The 17824-nt window shown below is 42.6% G+C and overlaps 1 protein-coding gene across 1 annotated transcript in view; it reads left to right on the top strand.

The window, feature by feature from the left end:
* Nucleotides 1-17824, top strand: part of LOC139422858 (unconventional myosin-Vb-like) — a 76295-nt gene that overhangs the window by 41164 nt on the left and 17307 nt on the right. Inside the window, exons 15-27 of the mRNA XM_071174276.1 lie at nucleotides 951-1103; nucleotides 1327-1424; nucleotides 3072-3158; nucleotides 4041-4152; nucleotides 4757-4968; nucleotides 5139-5295; nucleotides 7556-7795; nucleotides 8069-8305; nucleotides 9308-9401; nucleotides 14485-14618; nucleotides 14702-14821; nucleotides 14929-15063; nucleotides 15322-15384. Coding sequence (XP_071030377.1) covers nucleotides 951-1103; nucleotides 1327-1424; nucleotides 3072-3158; nucleotides 4041-4152; nucleotides 4757-4968; nucleotides 5139-5295; nucleotides 7556-7795; nucleotides 8069-8305; nucleotides 9308-9401; nucleotides 14485-14618; nucleotides 14702-14821; nucleotides 14929-15063; nucleotides 15322-15384 — 1842 coding nt within the window. The remainder of the gene's footprint in view (nucleotides 1-950; nucleotides 1104-1326; nucleotides 1425-3071; nucleotides 3159-4040; nucleotides 4153-4756; nucleotides 4969-5138; nucleotides 5296-7555; nucleotides 7796-8068; nucleotides 8306-9307; nucleotides 9402-14484; nucleotides 14619-14701; nucleotides 14822-14928; nucleotides 15064-15321; nucleotides 15385-17824) is intronic.

The following is a 17824-nucleotide window of genomic DNA, read 5'->3' as shown; positions in this document are numbered from 1 at the left end:
CATTTCTGTCTCTATACCTGTCATTTCAGTTATCTTTCTTGTGTGAGTTTTGCGCCATAGTTGTCTCTGAGGCCCTTGCTCATTAAACCCTTGTATCTAGCTGAGGATGACAGTGACAGAAAAACCTGTCAACAGAGTGGAGCCTTAGAGGACTCGTGAGGGTCATGAAACTTCCTCCAGCTGATAATACTTTCCACAATTGACCATTACTGTAATATCTCACAGCCTGACAGCCCTGCTAACTCAAGCCCCAAGCCTGAGGAGAAGGATGGAGCAAGGAATCTCCATGAATCTTCATAGAAGGACCATAAATACAATCCAGCTTGCAGAGAGCTTCTTTTTTTTACAAAGCTATGAAGGAAACATTTTCCTGAAGAACGTTAATGTTCATGTCAGAATGAAACACTCTTGGCAAGTTTGGCAGAGAGGAGTATGAGAGAATAGTTATCAGTATGTATGGTGGGACTGGATTGTATCATTAGTCTTGTCACACCAGCCGTATCTGTGACAGGAATATGTATGTGCCATTATCAGTATTCCCTCTGCGTACACCTCTATCTGTCATGATCAGATGTGATGCTGCTGCTTGGTTGGTCCCCTTCACTGGTTCTGCTGAGGAGATGTGATTACAGAATGGTCCTAATTGAACACTTGAACGCTGGTTTATTGACGTTCCGTCCATTCATGCTCTTCACTACTGTTGTCTCATCAGTGTTCTTTAGCACACACTGCTATTTCACTGGATCCTGCAGTATAGCACGATTTGTATCTTATGAAAAAGACGTTTGTAGAAATTTCACACCACTTTTGGTGTGGTTTGGGGATTTGATGTTGTTATCCAGCTGTAAAATGGGTTATAATATAATCTGTTTTATGATAAGTTGTTTGGATGAAACCCGCTGCTAAACATATGAATGATTCATGTGATTAACTTGTCCCCCATCTCCCAGTTCCAGCTCATGGCAGATCTGTTCCAGGACACTAATAAAGACAGCAGCATTTCCACATCTTCCTCCAGCAAGTCCTCCAGGGTCAACGTGCGGGCGTCCAAACCAACACCCAAAGTCCCCAACAAGGAGCATAGGAAAACCGTGGGCCACCAGGTTAGCATCCCCTCTGACACTATGAGTCCTGAGTTCAATCAACGTGCCTTTGGGCAGGAGTCTGTCTGTGCCATTGTCATAGTGCATTTCTAAAGAGTGTATTGAACCTTTCAATAGAAAGCAATGACATAACAAGTCTGTATTTAGAACATTTTGGGGGGAGTATGAACTTTCCCCATCGTAGATGTTTAACTCGTTCCCCTTCTGTGTTTGTTTACTGTAGTTCCGTAGCTCCCTGCAGCTTCTCATGGAGACCCTGAATGCCACCACCCCCCACTATGTGCGTTGCATCAAGCCTAATGATGAGAAGGAGGCATTCTCGTGAGTAAATATTCATACCTTGACTCCCTTCCCTAATCAGATCTATAAGCCTGTGGTCTCCCACAGCTTAAGAAACGTGGTACGGTCATGGTGAGGTAACATTTCCATATGTAATATAACTCTAAAGAACATGCATGTAGTCAGGTGGAAAGATAGTCAGGAGAGAGTATTGTATGGGAGAGACAGAGCGACATCACCTGGGTGTGCATGCTGTGTTTTTTCTTTGGTTGCCTTCGCCCTAGTGTAGCCTGAGGTACTGATTCTCTCTTGTTGAATAACTCTCAAGTCCCCTTCAGCACTGTGCAAACCCTGGGGTGGCAGGTAGCCTAGCAGTTAGAGGGGTGAGCCAGTAAACAGAGGGTTGTCAGATTGAATCCCGGGTCCGACGGGGAAAACCTGTTGAAGTGAGCTAGCAACCAGAGGGTATCTGATATCAAAGATGCCATTGCCTGTCGTTGTGCCCCCCACAACAACTGCTCCATGGGCACCTGGTGTGTCAGCCCCCCCCCCAAGACTTTGCTCTCACACAGTCACACACAGTATCTGCACATGTGCACAGGTTCGCTTCATGCTGTTCACAGTGTGGTAGCTACTGGACCCAAAACAGCTGAGAAGTTGAGCATCACGCTTCAAAGCTCTTAGTTGTTGTGGAAATTGGCCCGCAATGCTGTTTACTTTCTGCATCTATGCCATATCGCTGAGTCTACCTTTAATCTTAATCATACATGTTTCTCTTGCTCACCTTGGCACAAACATGTTGACTATTACTGGAAACTCTCATTCAAAATAAAGACTCAATAATCAATGTTGTCTTGATAAGCAGTGTAGAATGGGACATTTAAACCAGCACACTAGATATCCTCACTAGAACACTAGAACTCCTGAGAAAACACTAAATATAACAAATGCAATGACCTATGTAAAATGGGATGTTGTCAATGCAGATACTCACAGGCTTTTGATTTGAGATGTTCGGTTTAGGAAGTGTATCAGTCTTAAACAGCACACATTGTAGACAGAATGTTTACTTCAGAATAACAAGAAAGAAGCAGAGGTCAGATTATGTTGGCATCTTCTTGACGCATTCTTCAGCACAAGGGCCTATTGAAGGTCTCTAAATCAAATGGTGTGCCTGCGTGAGTCACATGCTGTAGCTGGACTGTAGCAAACATACTGAAGGCTGTATGTAAGGAAACACAGTCAGTCTGCCAAGGCAGCACCGAGCCGACTAACATTTACATCCTCTCAATGTCTCTGTCTTCTACCTAATGGAGATGTGCACAATGCTGAAAGAGAAGTTTAAGCTCAGGTAGGAAGAGAGGAACAGCTTTTACTTGTCTGTGTATTGTAACTAACCCTCTTCCCAGAATGCAAGTGGGTTTTCATTGTGATGGTGGAACAATCTAGAAACTTTGTATAAGTGTTCTTTGTGTTAGTGTTCGCTGCATACCGTGTAAAACCGTTTTGCTGATCTTGCCGAGCCATCTTGTCACAAGAGGATCACAATGGAAATAATACTTTATTGTGTTATCCTTGATGATTTTACTCATTTACATTTTTTTAAATGTATGTGCTTGTTTTTAAAATGGTTCAATTAATAAATCTAAACTGAAAACAAAACTTATTTTGTCCCCGTCTTTGTTGCAGGTTTGAGTCTAGGAGAGCTGTGCAGCAACTGAGAGCATGTGGAGTCCTGGAGACCATCCGCATCAGTGCTGCTGGGTACCCATCAAGGTAAGATGCTTCTCATACACAGAGCACTACTGTTACGCTCTCTGCTGTGTGCGATAGTCGAAGCACAGAAATGAGTTGTAGTGCTTTGTGGCTCAGTTGGTAGAGCATGGCTCTTGCAATGCCAAGGGGTGTGGGTTTGATTCCCGCTGGGGCCACCCCCCAAAAATGATGCACGCAAGTCTGTAAGTCGCTTTAGATAAAAGTGTTTGCTAAATGGCATATATTATTATTCTATATATTACAATAGAATAGAATGTGATTGTTAAGGTACTCCTCTGTGATGTAATGGGCTTTCTCAATCTCCTAAGCAGGGGTGAAATTGAATTCCGTCTCTCCTGAGATGCGTGCTTCCCTGAGAGAGAACAGGAGGAGAGCAATGCGCCACTGGGATTTATAAAACTAGCATATATAATTTTTTAAGATGGTCATACCATGGATCAGTTGAAAAATGATTTGATAAAATATAGAATTTTACTACTATAACCTACGCATTGACTAAGATGTTCATAAATGGCAAAACAGACAGTGAAAAAATGTATCATAAGAAATAAGGTTTTGAAGTATCTGTCCTATTCTTAGGAGTTATAAGAAAGCTGATGAAATATAGACTTTTTTTGGACACACATTTAACCCCTTTTTTTGTTGGTACAAAACTACTTTCATACATTTTTTTAAACCGGTACCAGGTTACCTTCAGATGAGGCCCGTGACACTTGTGGGGTGTTGTAGAGCAAAACGGAAATCACCCTCGTGTTAGTGAGAGACTGATTTTGATGGAGACGTTTTTATTATCTTAATTCGATTGTCAATTGACTCCTAAGGATTTTAAAACAGATATTTTTCTGATATATTTGATTCTCAGCCAGTCCTATGTGATTCCAGGTGGACGTACCCAGACTTCTTCAACAGATACAGAGTCCTCATGAAGAAGTCAGATATGACCGTTGGAGACAAGAAGCTGGTGTGCAGGAACCTGCTGGAGACCCTGGTCAAGGTAAGAAAGAGTTGTTTCAGCCCCCAGAAGCCCCAATCAAGATGGGAGAGCAAATGTATGAATGTCTGAAGATATCTCTCTTGGATGACTTTTGTTCCTCCCCTGGTTGAAGGATGTTGTTCTTTTCAACAGAGCTCCCTAACTCCTTCAGGAGCCGTCCATCGTTATATTATAGAGCCTACGGCATGTCTGTTCTGATACAGTATATGTTAACCTATCCAGTGTTGGGAGGAAACAGCTTTGAATGTATAACCTGGGGAATGGAGATGTAAAAAGGCAGACCATGAGTTTCAGTCCTGATGGAGGAATAGTGCTGTGCTCTTTAGGAATGATGGAGAATTAAGTATGCGCAGTCTGGGAGGTATTCTCTTGGCTTCTTGCTTTTCTCCATCTCAGTACATGAGCAAGAGAATATGGAGTTTATTCAGGTTAATAAATGTGTTGAATCTCTGGACAGTATGTAATGGATTTCTTAGCTGGGTGGAAACTAATTAACCTTGTGTTTGGTCATGCCCACTGATGTAACTGCCTTGATGCTCCGTTGATTGAACTGAAGTTAATGAATTCATGGGAACAAAATGGAGCTGTCTTTCTCTCTCACCAGGACCCAGACAAGTTTCAGTTTGGTAAGACCAAGATCTTCTTCAGAGCAGGCCAAGTGGCCTACCTGGAGAAGCTGAGGGCAGACAAGTTCCGCTCCGCCTGCATCAAGATCCAGAAGACGGTGCGAGGCTGGCTGCAGAGGGTCCGCTACCAGAAGATCCGGAAGTCCGCCATCAACCTGCAGAGATATGGCCGTGGATACATGGCCCGCAGGTGAGAGGAGAAACACTACATTCTGTTACACTAACAAAGCAGCAAATAATTGTATTTTTCTTGATAAATCACACAAAAAGCGTCATGAATCACTTATCCCAAATGGCAATATCAGTGCCAGTAACTTATTTCCTCCTCTTTTTGCCGTCTTTCTCTCCCGTCTGTCTCAGGTATGCGGAGCAGCTGCGTCTAACCCGCGCTGCTCTGATCTTCCAGAAGCAGTATCGTATGGTCAGAGAGCGGAGGGACTATCTAAGAGTGAGACAGGCTGTTGTCACCATCCAGGCCTTTACCAGGGGCATGTTAACGCGCAGGATCTTCCAGGAGGTACTACAACCACAACACTACCTGTCATGTCACTGGCTCACCTTTTCACCTTTTTTTTCCTGGGTTTTGTATGGGCAATTCCACCGTAAAATAATGATGCAGATACAATTTTTCACTTTAAAATGTACAGTTGAAGTCGGAAGTTTACATACACTTAGGTTGGAGTCATTAAAACTCGTTTTCAACCATTCCACAAATTTCTTGTTAACAAACTATAGTTTTGGCAAGTCGGTTTAGGACATCTACTTTCTGCATGACACAAGTAATTTTTCCAACAATTGTTTACAGACAGAATATTTTACTGATAATTAATTGTATCATAATTCCAGTGGGTCAGAAGTTTACATACACTAAGTTGACTGTGCCTATAAACAGCTTGGAAAATTCCAGAAAATGATGTCATGGCTTTAGAAGCTTCTGATAGGCTAATTGACATAATTTGAGTCAATTGGAGGTGTACCTGTGGATGTATTTCAATGCCTACCTTCAAACTCAGTGCCTCTTTGCTTGACATCATGGGAAAATCAAAAGAAATCTGAAAATTGTAGACCTCCAAGTCTGGTTCATCCTTGGGAGCAATCTCCAAACGCCTGAAAGTACCACGTTCATCTGTACAAGCAATCGTACACAAGTATAAACACCATGGGACCACATAGCCGTCATATCGCTCAGGAAGGAGACGTGTTCTGTCTCCTAGAGATTAGCGTACTTTGGTGCGAAAAGTGCAAATCAATCCCAGAACAACAGCAAAGGACCTTGTGAAGATGCTGGAGGAAACAGGTACAAAAGTATCTATATCCACAATAAAACGAGTCCTATATCGGCATAACTTGGAAAGGTCGCTCTGCAAGGAAGAAGCCACTGCTCCAAAACCGCCAAAAAAAAAGCCAGACGGTTTGCAACTGCACATGAGGACAAAGATCATACTTTTTGAATAAATGTTCTCTGGTCTGATGAAACAAAAATAGAACTGTTTGGCCATAATGACCATCGTTATGTTTGGAGGAAAAAGGGGGAGGCTTGCAAGCCGAAGATCACCATCCCAACCGTGAAGCACGGAGGTGCCAGCATCATGTTGTGGGGGTGCTTTGCTCCAGGAGGGACTGGTGCACTTCACAAAATAGATGGCATCATGAGGAAGGACAATTATGTGCATTGGTGCACTTCACAAAAAAGATGGCATCATGAGGAAGGACAATTATGTGCAGATACACTAGAAGCAACATCTCAAATCAGCCAGGGAGTTAAAGCTTGGTTGCAAATGGGTCTTCCAAATGGACAATGACCCCAAGCATACTTCCAAAGTCGTGGCAAAATGGCTTAAGGACAACAAAGTCAAGGTATTGGAATGGCCATCACAAAGCCCTGACCTCAATCCCATTGAAAATTTTGGGGCAGAACTGAAATAGTGTGTGCGAGCAAGGAGGCCTACAAACCTGACTCAGTTACACCAGCTCTGTCAGGAGGAATGGGCCAACATTCACCCAATTTATTGTGGGAAGCTTGTGGAAGGCTACCTGAATTGGTTGACTCAAGTTAAACAATTTAAATTCAATGCTACCAAATACTAATTGAGTGTATGTAAACTTCTGACCCACTGGGAATGTGATGAAAGAAATAAAAGCTGAAATAAATAAATCTCTCTACTATTGTTGTGACATTTCACATTCTTAAAATAAAGTGGCGATCCTAACTGACCTAAGACAGGGAATTAAATGTCAGGAATTGTGAAAAACTGAGTTTAAGTGTATTTGGCTAAGGTGTATGTAAACTTCCGACTTCAACTGTATACCAAACAAAAACCAATGATTGCAAAGTTAAACAAATCATTCAACTCTTTTCACAAGGACTACTTTTAATAAATCCACTGAAAATTGGACAAAAACACTTTAAGAACATTGCAGATGCAAAGTTTGGTAACAGAATGACGGTTTGTTGAAACATATTAGCGATCTATCAGGAGTAAAGTGTTCATTGAGAAGATGACTCAGTGTTGGACTTGTTGTCCAGTTTGTGTATCTTGAAAATTGGAGACGAAGTGCCTCCGATTTGAAATGGAATGTGATCAGGCGGACCTTGCAGAAATACTGCCTTCTATGGTGCCTTCTCAGATACACTAGATTCCCTTTGGATTGAGATCTCTAGAATTTCTCCGACTGGGAATTCTGAAGTTACCCACATATTTCCCATCACATTGATTGTACAGTATAATAAATGGTTCCTTGTCTCTGCTATCTACCTCCCTTCTCCACCTCCCCAGTTCCTTCTGCACCACAAAGCCATGATCATCCAGAAGCATGTCCGAGGCTGGCTCACCAGGAGGAAGTTCAGGCGGGCACGGAACGCCGCCATCACCATCCAGTGTGCCTACCGCCTCATGCGAGCCAAGCGGGAGCTGAAACAGCTGAAGATTGAAGCGAGGTCCGCTCAACATCTGAAGAAGCTCAACACGGGCATGGAGAACAAGATCGTCCAGCTGCAGAGGAAGATGGATGACCAGGTACAGTCAAAGAACCATGGTTCTACCCACGTTGTAGAAGTACACTGTTCTATAAGGCTAGTAGCCTACACAATGAGTGCTATAATGCAAAGAAGGCTCAATGAAAGGACAATATTTTGGCACAATATTCATTTCCATTTGCAGTCATATTTTTGCACAGCTAAAACCATTTAGCTAGACTAAACTGTCTGTAAATTATGTTAAAAAGTGATTGATTTGAAATTGATGTCCCATATTAGTAACCAGAGCTCTCTCTCCTGTCTCACTGTGTAGACCAGCGATCTGAAGACTCAGAATGAGCAGCTGATGGTGGCCAAAGCCTCCCTGGGCTCAGAGGTGAACAAGCTGCAGAAGGAGCTGGAGATGATGCGCAGTCGCCAGGGTGACGGCAGTCAGCTGACCTCTCTTCAGGATGAGCTGGAGAAGCTCAGGGCTGAGCTCCAGGAAGCACACACCCACATGAAGAAGCTGGAGGAGAAGCACAGCAACGAGAAGATGGGACTGGAACAGGTGAGCTATCAATCACTAAAGGGGCGAAAGTACATTTTCTTTTTACAAGGCTGTCACTGTTTCATCTTTTGTTTTACATGTAATGTAAGGGTTTTAACGTGTTTGAACCCCAGGAAGAGTAGATGTTGCCTTGGCAGCAGCTAATGGGGATCCCTAATAAATACAAATAGTTGGGATGCTGTTAACAAAGTGCTGAAGAGAGCAATCCTCTACATCCACATGAACTAGGATGAATGGCAGTTGTGCAGTACCTCAAGCTAGGACAGACTTCTTTTCTGATTAGCAGACAGGTTGCCATCTTTCTCTGTTCATTTACATCATTCAGAGTTATTGGACTACTGAACCTTCTGTTGAATGAACAAAACCTTCCTGTCTGAAACGCGTTGGTGAAAACAGCCGTTAAGTGCCTGAGTAGCTCCAGAAAATGCTTGTAGCAGCGTTTTTACTGAATGTAAAACACCTGATTCTCAAGGGATTTCCTCTAACAATCTCACAATGGATTTAATTGGACTGTATCAGTGTTCTCCTACTGACCTGAAAGTGATACAATGCATATATTTTTGTATTGTTTTGGCCCCCTGACAGGAATTAAGAAAGCCATTGTTATGTACATTGGGTGTGGGCTTTTGCAGTGCCCCAGTGGTAATGGACGCCCCTCTTTGGCCCTTTGATTCTCTTCTCTTCGAGTCGGCCATTTTGTCACAATGCAGGGGCTGTCCCTGGCTCTCTAGCTCTGTCTGACATCACTATGAGAGCCTCACACACAGGAACTACAGATTCAAGTCACTTAAAGTGAAACAAACAAAATACTTTTTGGTCACTTGTAGAGGACCTTTAAAGTATGTAGCATCTATTGTGTTTCAAGGTTCTCCACGGATTTAAGTAGCAAATGAAAATAGGTCAAACAAAATCAATTGCTCTTGAACTGGCCAACCAGCTCCTTCTAATGTCTCTATTTCTTTATTTTATTCAAGCTCTTGTTCTTTTTTGTCTATTTCTTAGAGAGTGGAGGAACTGGACAGGGAGAATTCTATGCTGAAGAGTGAAAAGGAGGAGATGAACCGAAGGATTCTGCACCACTCCAAGAGCACGGAAGGTGAGTGCTTTTTATATGTCCTACACTCTTCAAACCCCTAAAAGGGAAACAATAGCGCCACAGTGATTAGCTGATGTACAGGAGTGGTTGAAGGTAAAATAGTAGACTCACAGTTAGCCCTGCAGACTGCTAACCCTGCCCTGAAGGGAGGGATGGCTTGTTTCCCCACACAAGAGGGGTTTCTGTTTGGAAGTAGGACGAGAGAAGCAGAAACTGCATCAAGTTACGCAGCAGCAATGTGAGACTTAAAAAATAAACTGTTTAACCTGAGACTGGAGTCAGCCATTGTTTATCACTGGGTGCACGTGGGGAAGTGTCACCTATTAGCTTTGAAATATCTATCTGTATATGTGCTAAATCTAAAGTCAGGTAGTATAGGTAGACTATTGATAGTTAATTTAAAATCCTTTGTCAATGGACTTCTTTTTGTCAATAACAAGTTACTTATGGTTTACAGCATCATCATCTCTGAACATTTTCACTGCCCTCTCTTATCTGAAGGCCATGTGCAATACTTCAACCAGGAGATTTTATCACAGAGCAGTTAATGAAAGGAGATCATTTTCCGTAATAATGTCACCAGGACAGTCTTCTCTGGTGGAAATTGAAATAGCTAGCCAGAGGCAGAGTAGAGTTATTGGTCTGATCTGCTCTCTTTATCTGCAGTGTTACTAATAGGTTCTCTGGGGTCCCCTTGGGTTGAGCGCTAGCACTGTGTACTTTAACACTATTGTGCTTTTTCTTTTCTACTAGCAGTTAGAGCAGCATGTTGTCCAGGCTGGTGTAATGATATTGAGCTAGGGATGTTACATACCAGAGAACCCCTGTTATTAATGTCTCACATTATCAGTTCAGTAGCAACATACTATGATCCCAGTCATTTTGCCTTTTTATTCAATCCCTCATAGTGTGATATGGGGATGAAGAGTCATCAGACCGCCCACCAGAGCATATAAAGATGAAACATATATTCAAATAACGCATGCAAGGGTAGGTTTCAGATCATGAAACTAATAGAGCCTCTTCAATCTGTGTTTAATTCCCCTGTCATATTTTATTGCGGCCATATCTTCAGAGAGAGAGAGGCTGTGTGATATGGAGCTGAGCCGTGGGGGGACGGGGGGGGCAGATAGAAAAGACTGCATCAGCAGTTATTTGGAATCATGGCAATACAATCATCTATCCCTAAAATGAACACATGAAATGGTGGTGAGTTGATATTCAATACCTCTAATGGAGTGTATTGTAACTTAGCGATGGCTTGTTTTCTGGTCACTGCCTTAACTGAATTGTAGGCTCATCTAAAGGACAGCAATTGAGCAATAGTACACTGCAAAAAATCTAAACGCAACGTGTAAAGTGTTGGTCCCATGTTTCATACACTGAAATAAAATATCCCGAAAAATGTCCCTATGCCCACAAAGCACAAATTTGTTTACATCCCTGTTTGTGAACATTTCTCCTTTGCCAAGATAATCCATCCACCTGCGCCAAATACAACAGGTGTAGACCGTACTGTGAAATGCTTACTTTCAAACCCCCGAGCTGACAAGGTACAAATCTGTTGTTCTGCCCCTGAACAGGTAGTTAACCCACTGTTCCTAGGCCGTCATTGAAAATAAGAATTTGTTCATAACTGACTTGCCTAGTTAAATAAAGGTTAAAAAAATATATTATAAAAAGCCCTTAATGCAGTTCAAGAAATAGTTAAGAAAATATTTACAAAATAAACTTAAGTTAAAAAAAAAAAATGTAATAAGTAACACAATAAAATGACAATATTGAGGCTATATACAGGGGGTACCGGTACTGAGTCAATGTGCAGGGGTACAATGTGCAGATGGCAGACCGGGTGTATTGCGTCGTGTGGGTGAGCAGTTTGCTGATGTCAACAAACAGAGTGCCCCATGGTGGGGTTATGGTATGGGCAGGCATAAGCTGCAGAAAACAAACACAATTCCATTTCATCGATGGCAATTTGAATGCACAGAGATACCGTGACAAGATCCTGAGGCCCATTCATCCACCACCATCACCTCATGTTTCAGCATGATCATGCACGTCGCTAGGATCTGTACACAATTCCTGGATGCTGAAAATGTCCCAGTTCTTCCATATCCTGCATACTCACCAGACATGTCACTCATTGAGCATGTTCAGGATGCTCTGGATTAGAAGTGTTCATTCAGTATTGTTGTAATTGTCATTATTACAAATTTAAAAAATGATTTTTTAAAATTATTTTTAAATCGTCCGATTAATCGGTATCAGCTTTTTTGGTCCTCCAATAAATCGGTATCAGTGTTGAAAAATCATAATACATCAATAAAATCAATTTAGCCTCAAATAAATAATGAAACATGTTCAATTTGGTTTAAATAATGCAAAAACAAAGTGTTGGAGAAGAAAGTAAAAGTGCAATATGTGCCATGTAAGAAAGCTTACGTTTAAGTTCCTTGCTCAGAACATAAGAATAGATGAAAGCTGGTGGTTCCTTTTAACATGAGACTTCAATATTCCCAGATAAGAAGTTTTAGGTTGTAGTTATTTTAGGAATCATAGGACTATTTCCCTCTATACCATTTGTATTTCATTAACCTTTGACTATTGGATGTTCTTATAGGCACTTTAGTATTGCCAGTGTAACAGTATAGATTCCGTCCCTCTCCTCGCCCCTACCTGGGCTCGAACCAGGAACACAACGACAGCAGCCACCCTCGAAGCAGTGTTACCCATGCAGAGCAAGGGAAACAACCACTCCAAGGCTCAGAGCGAGTGACATTTGAAACGCTATTATAGCGCGCGCTAACTAGCCAGCCATTTCACTTCGGTTACACCAGCCTCATCTCGGGAGTTGATAGGCTTGAAATAAAAAACAGCGCAATGCTTGACGAAGAGCTGCTGGCAAAACGCAAAGAAAGTGCTGTTTGAATGAATGTTTACGCGCCTGCTTCTGCCTACCACCGCTCAGTTAGATACCTAGATACTTGTATGCTCAGTCAGATTAGGACACGATAGATAATATCTAGTAGGCAGAATGATTGATTGTTTTTATAAGATAAGTTTAATGCTAGCTTACTGCAAGTTTACCTTGGCTTACTGCATTCGCGTAACAGGCAGTCTCCTTGTGGAGTGCAACGAGAGAGAGGCAGGTCGTTATAGCGTTGGACTAGTTAACTGTAAGGTTGCAAGATTGAATCCCCCGAGCTGACAATGTGAAAATCTGTCGTTCTGCCCCTGAACGAGGCAGTTAACCCACCGTTCCTAGGCCACCATTGAAAATAAGAATGTGTTCTTAACTGACTTGCCTAGTTAAATAAAGATTAAATAAAGCTGTAACAAAAACAAAAAAATCGGCCAAATCGGTGCCCAAAAATACTGATTTCCGATTGTTATGAAAACTTGAAATCAGCCCTAATTAATCGGCCATTCCGATTAATCGGTCGACCTCCACTCTGGATTGATGTGTATGACGCGTGTTCCAGTTCCCGCATATATCCAGCAACTTCACACAGTCATTGAAGAGGAGTGGGACAACATTCCACAGGCCACAATCACCAGCCTAATCAACTCTATGTGGAGGAGATGTGTCGTGCTACATGAGGGAAATGGTGGTCACACCAGATCACACTGGTTCTCCGATCCACGCCCCTACCTTTTTTTTAAAGCTACACTATATATACAAAAGTATGTGGACACCGCTTAAAATTAGTGGATCCGGCTATTTCAGCCAGACCTGTTACTGACAGGTCTATAAAATCGAGCACACAGCCATGCAATCTCCATAGACAAACATTCACAGTAGAATGGGCTTACTGAGGAGCTCAGTAACTTTCAGTGTGGCACCATCATAGGATGCCACCTTTCCAACAAGTCAGTTCATCAAATTCCTGCCCTGCTAGAGCTGCCCCGGTAAACTGTAAGTGCTGTTATTGTGAAGTGGAAACGTCTAGGAGCAACAACGGCTCAGCCACGAAGTGATAGGCCGCACAAGCTCACAGAACAGGACCACCGAGTTCTGAAACGCATAGCGTGTAAAAATCGTCTGTCCTTGGCAGCAACACTCAATACCAAGTTCCAAACTGCCTTCGGAAGCAACGTCGGCACAAGAACTGTTCGTCGGGAGCTTCACTAAATGTGTTTCCTTGGCTGAGCAGCCGCACACAAGCCTAAGATCACCATGCGCAATGCCAAGCGTCGGCTGGTGTAAAGCTTGCCGCCATTGGAGTGATGATTTGACAGTCAGACGGATGAATCTGGGTTTGGCGGATGCCAGGAGAATGCTACCTTCACCGATACACAGTGCTAACTGTAAAGTTTGGTGGAGGAGGAATAATGGTCTGGGGCTGTTTTTCATGGTTCGGGCTAGGCCCCTTTGTTCCAGTGAAGGGAAATCTTAACGCTACTGCATACAATGACATTCTAGACAATTCTGTGCTACTAACTTTGTGGCAACAGTTTGAGGAAGGCCCTTTCCTGTTTCAACACAACAATGCCCCTGTGCACAAAGATAGGTCCATACAGAAATGGTTTGTCGAGATAGGTGTGGAAGAACTTGACTGGCCTGCACAGAGCCCTGACCTCAACCCCATCGAACACCTTTGGTATAATTGGAACGCCAACTGCGAGCCAGGCCTAATTGCCCAACATCATTGCCGACCTCACTAATGCTCTTGTGGTTGAATGGAAGCAAGTCCCCGCAGCAATGTTCCAACATCTAATGGAAAGCCTTCACAGACAAGTGGAGGCTATTATAGCAGCAAAGGGGGGACCAACTCCAAATTACTGCCCATGATTTTGGAATGAGATGTTCGACGAGCAGGTGGCCACATACTTTTGGTCATATAGTGTCTATAGTGACCAACAGATGCACGTCTGTATTCCCAGTCTTGTGAAATCCATAGATTAGGGCCTAATGTATTTATTTAAATTGACTGATTTCCTTATATGAACTGTAACTCAGTAAAATAGTTGAAATTGTTGTGTGTTGCGTTTATATTTTTGTTCAGTGTAAAAGAAGAGACTCAGTTGGAAGTGAATGAAAATGATTGATGTGGACTGGTCCTGTGTGTCTGTGTTTCAGACCAGGAGAGCAGTGCATCCCAGAGTGTGGGTCGGGTCCAGGCAGAGCTGGATGAGGAGAGGCAGCGCTACCAGAACCTGCTCAGGGAGTTCTCCAGACTGGAGCAGAGATATGACAACCTACAGGAGGCCAAGGTATGTGTGTGCCTGTGTATGTATGTAAGTGTCTTATGCCAAGATAGATGTCCAATGGTTCCCTGTCTCCTCCTACCCTTCAGTTCCAACCTGGTCACAAGAGAAACAATTCTACTCAGAGCAGCCTGGAGTCTGACTCCAACTATCCTTCCATTTCTACCTCGGAGTTGGGAGACACTGACGATGCAATCCAGCTCGTAGAGGTAAGACCCTCTTAACTAGTATGAACCAGTCTTATACAGCCTTATACCGTCTGTTCATAGTTACTTGTGCCAGTTTTTTGTTGTGACCTGATATTGTCACCCTGCAGGAGATGGGAGTGGAGAAGGCAGCAATGGACATTGGTGTGTTCATGAAGCTGCAGAAGCGTGTTCGAGAGCTGGAACAGGAGAGGAAGAGACTGCAAGTCAACCTGGAAAAGATGGAGGACCAGGTTAACTGCAAGGTGGGCCCATGTCTCAGTCTAGTGTAGTTATTTTCTTGCTTATTTTTGTATACTTCTAAAATACCTACACAGAAGTTTCTGCTTTTACTGCAGGTTGAACTTTTGACCTTAAAAAGATTTTGTCTTGAATACCTTTAAGTTTAAGATTAGGATCGTGATCCTCAAACTTGGTGCTTGGGTAATAACATTGCACAATAATGGCCTGCCTCCGCCTTATCAACCTGAAGTGGAATGATTACGATTTACAATCTCTCTTAGGGAATTGAGCCAAAGACTACGTCGGAGCAAGAGAGTGAGGACCTGGCCTACAACAGTCTCAAGGTACAGATCCATCCACCACCACACAGATACACACACACATACACGGACAGTGTGCAGTACTAGTCTGCAGTGGGATGTCTCTATTTGTGGTGTTTGATTTCTTCTTCACTCTGGCTGTTCTGCTGTCTTTGGCCGTCCTGCCTATGAAACTGTGGGTGAGTGGAACTTCCAGAGGATAGAGAGAGATACTGGCAGGCAGGGCATGGGTACATGGTAGGATAAAGCGCGATACTGGCAGGCAGGCACGGCATGGGTACATGGTAGGATAAAGCGAGATACTGGCAGGCAGGCACGGCATGGGCACATGGTAAGATAGAGAGAGAGAGATACTGGCAGGCATGCTCGGCATGGGTACATGGTAAGATAGAGAGAGAGATACTGGCAGGCATGCTCGGCATGGGTACATGGTAAGATAAAGCGAGATACTGGCAGGCAGGCACGGCATGGGCACATGGTAAGATAGAGAGAGAGAGATACTGGCAGGCATGCTCGGCATGGGTACATAGTAGAATTTAGACAAAATAGAGCGGTTTGTGGAGAGAGTTGGGTAGAGATGCCGGTGGGACAAGCAGGATTTGGGTGAGAGCGAGAGAGAGGTAAGTGGGAATAGCGTGACAGGGTTCCAGCAGGGATGCTCTGATGGGAGGGTGCCATGTATAGAGAGAGGGCACCCCAGGGGCAGGATTTGATGTTCAGGTAATGTGTAAAGGGAAAGAACACACAAACATTTATTTGATTTAATAACTCATGTTCAGCATATGTGCCTTGGTGAGAGAGAACCACTCTTGCTTTTGGCATGGATAAATCATTAACTTCCATGGCACAGTTGAGATCAACAGTGTGATTAAGTCTAATGCATTACAATATTATCAGAAGAGTCCATCTCAAGGTGCTTTTGAATTTAATCAAAAGTACAAGAGTTCAAAGTACAGGAGAATCCAATTTGAACATTTTAGAATATTTCTTTAATGTACAACATAGATAGATATATGGAAAATAATAAATAAAATGTGATATGAACTGAATATATGAAATTATTTTCATTTAAAGATTGTAACTTTAACCCCCCAAATGGAAAAATGACAAAATAAATACAAATTTGGTCACCCACAAAATTGGCAAATCTATACAGGGGGCTTGCTTTTTGCATCTCGGTCAATAGCACCATAATACCACACAACACAGGGTTTAGATTTGATTGGCAGTAAAAATATGTGTGTTATGGTTTGAGTCATGGGTCCTATTGTCGCTGAGCAAAATGTTGCCCATTGGAACTTGAAGTCTGTAGAAGAGAACCTTATAACTACTATTGGTGCCTTTATTTATGCTGAGGGACTCACTGCAGAGAGAGAGTTGAGCACAATTAGTCACTGGTACGGTATCTTAGAATATGAATAATCTTGTGAGTCTATCCATTTATCAACTGCAGTAGTCTGAAAGCTATGGCTGGCTTTTACCTACATTCCTTAGCTCAGAGTTTGGTAACAGGAGGCTTCGGGCCAAAACCGGCCTGCAAGTTAAAAAGAACGTTTTTTTGGGGCCCCCAGCATTTGCAGGAATCACTAGGAATTCCGCTGAAAATGTGTTTAATTTAGGAGATCTGTTTCCAAGTATTCCCACAAATAAAACAGACGTGATTGTGTCTCAATGTAATCAAGGTATGAAATGTTATTTCAAATACAATCTCTTTATTGGCTTAGTTGTGGTCACTTTGCAGTGTACAAATTATTATCATTATTTTCCGGTCCCCCGACCATTCGCTCAGACAAAAATCGGCTTGCGGCTGAATCAAATTGCCTACCCCTGCCATACTGTAGATAAATAGCTACTTGCCATAGCTAAAATGAAAATCAAGGACAAATAGTTTTGATGTCTCTACAAGGATTTACTTACTAAGCTACTCACAATGAGCACAGTTGCATCCACACAATAATATGATTATTGTGGATAGTCAGATTACTATAATAGATCATCTAAAATGTTTACATGCTTTGCAAGAAGAATGATTTCCCTAATAATCCTGTTTACATGGACACATCTCAAGTCAGGCTACCTAAAGGGACTTTCATAAATGCAGAAAATCAGCAATCAAAAAAAAAATGTACCACGGTGACCATGTTGTTTTTGCGAAGGCAATTTCATTCTGAGTTTGGATCTATAAAGTCTGTATGTGAAAATTATTTGTAAGATGCATACTTTCAGTTTTTCCGAACTCCGCCCGTGCATAAGAGGGAGGCTTGCGCTACCAGTGCTGGCACATGTGCACATCAAATACACAACTGGAACGCTAATTAAGCTGTTTACATGTCTTAATCATTTTAAAGATTGTTCAGAAAACCAGTGTTTTAATCAGCGTATGCTTACTTCGATTATGACCGTATGCCGATTTAAGATGAGTAGAGTAAGGCGTTTAACTATTTCTATACTCGGCCTACTGCCA

This window comes from Oncorhynchus clarkii, chromosome 12, assembly GCF_045791955.1.
Source record: "Oncorhynchus clarkii lewisi isolate Uvic-CL-2024 chromosome 12, UVic_Ocla_1.0, whole genome shotgun sequence".
NCBI classification, from domain to species: Eukaryota; Metazoa; Chordata; class Actinopteri; order Salmoniformes; family Salmonidae; genus Oncorhynchus; species Oncorhynchus clarkii.
The sequence above is the reverse complement of the archived record's forward strand: the minus strand, read 5'-3'. Positions and strand labels throughout refer to the sequence as shown.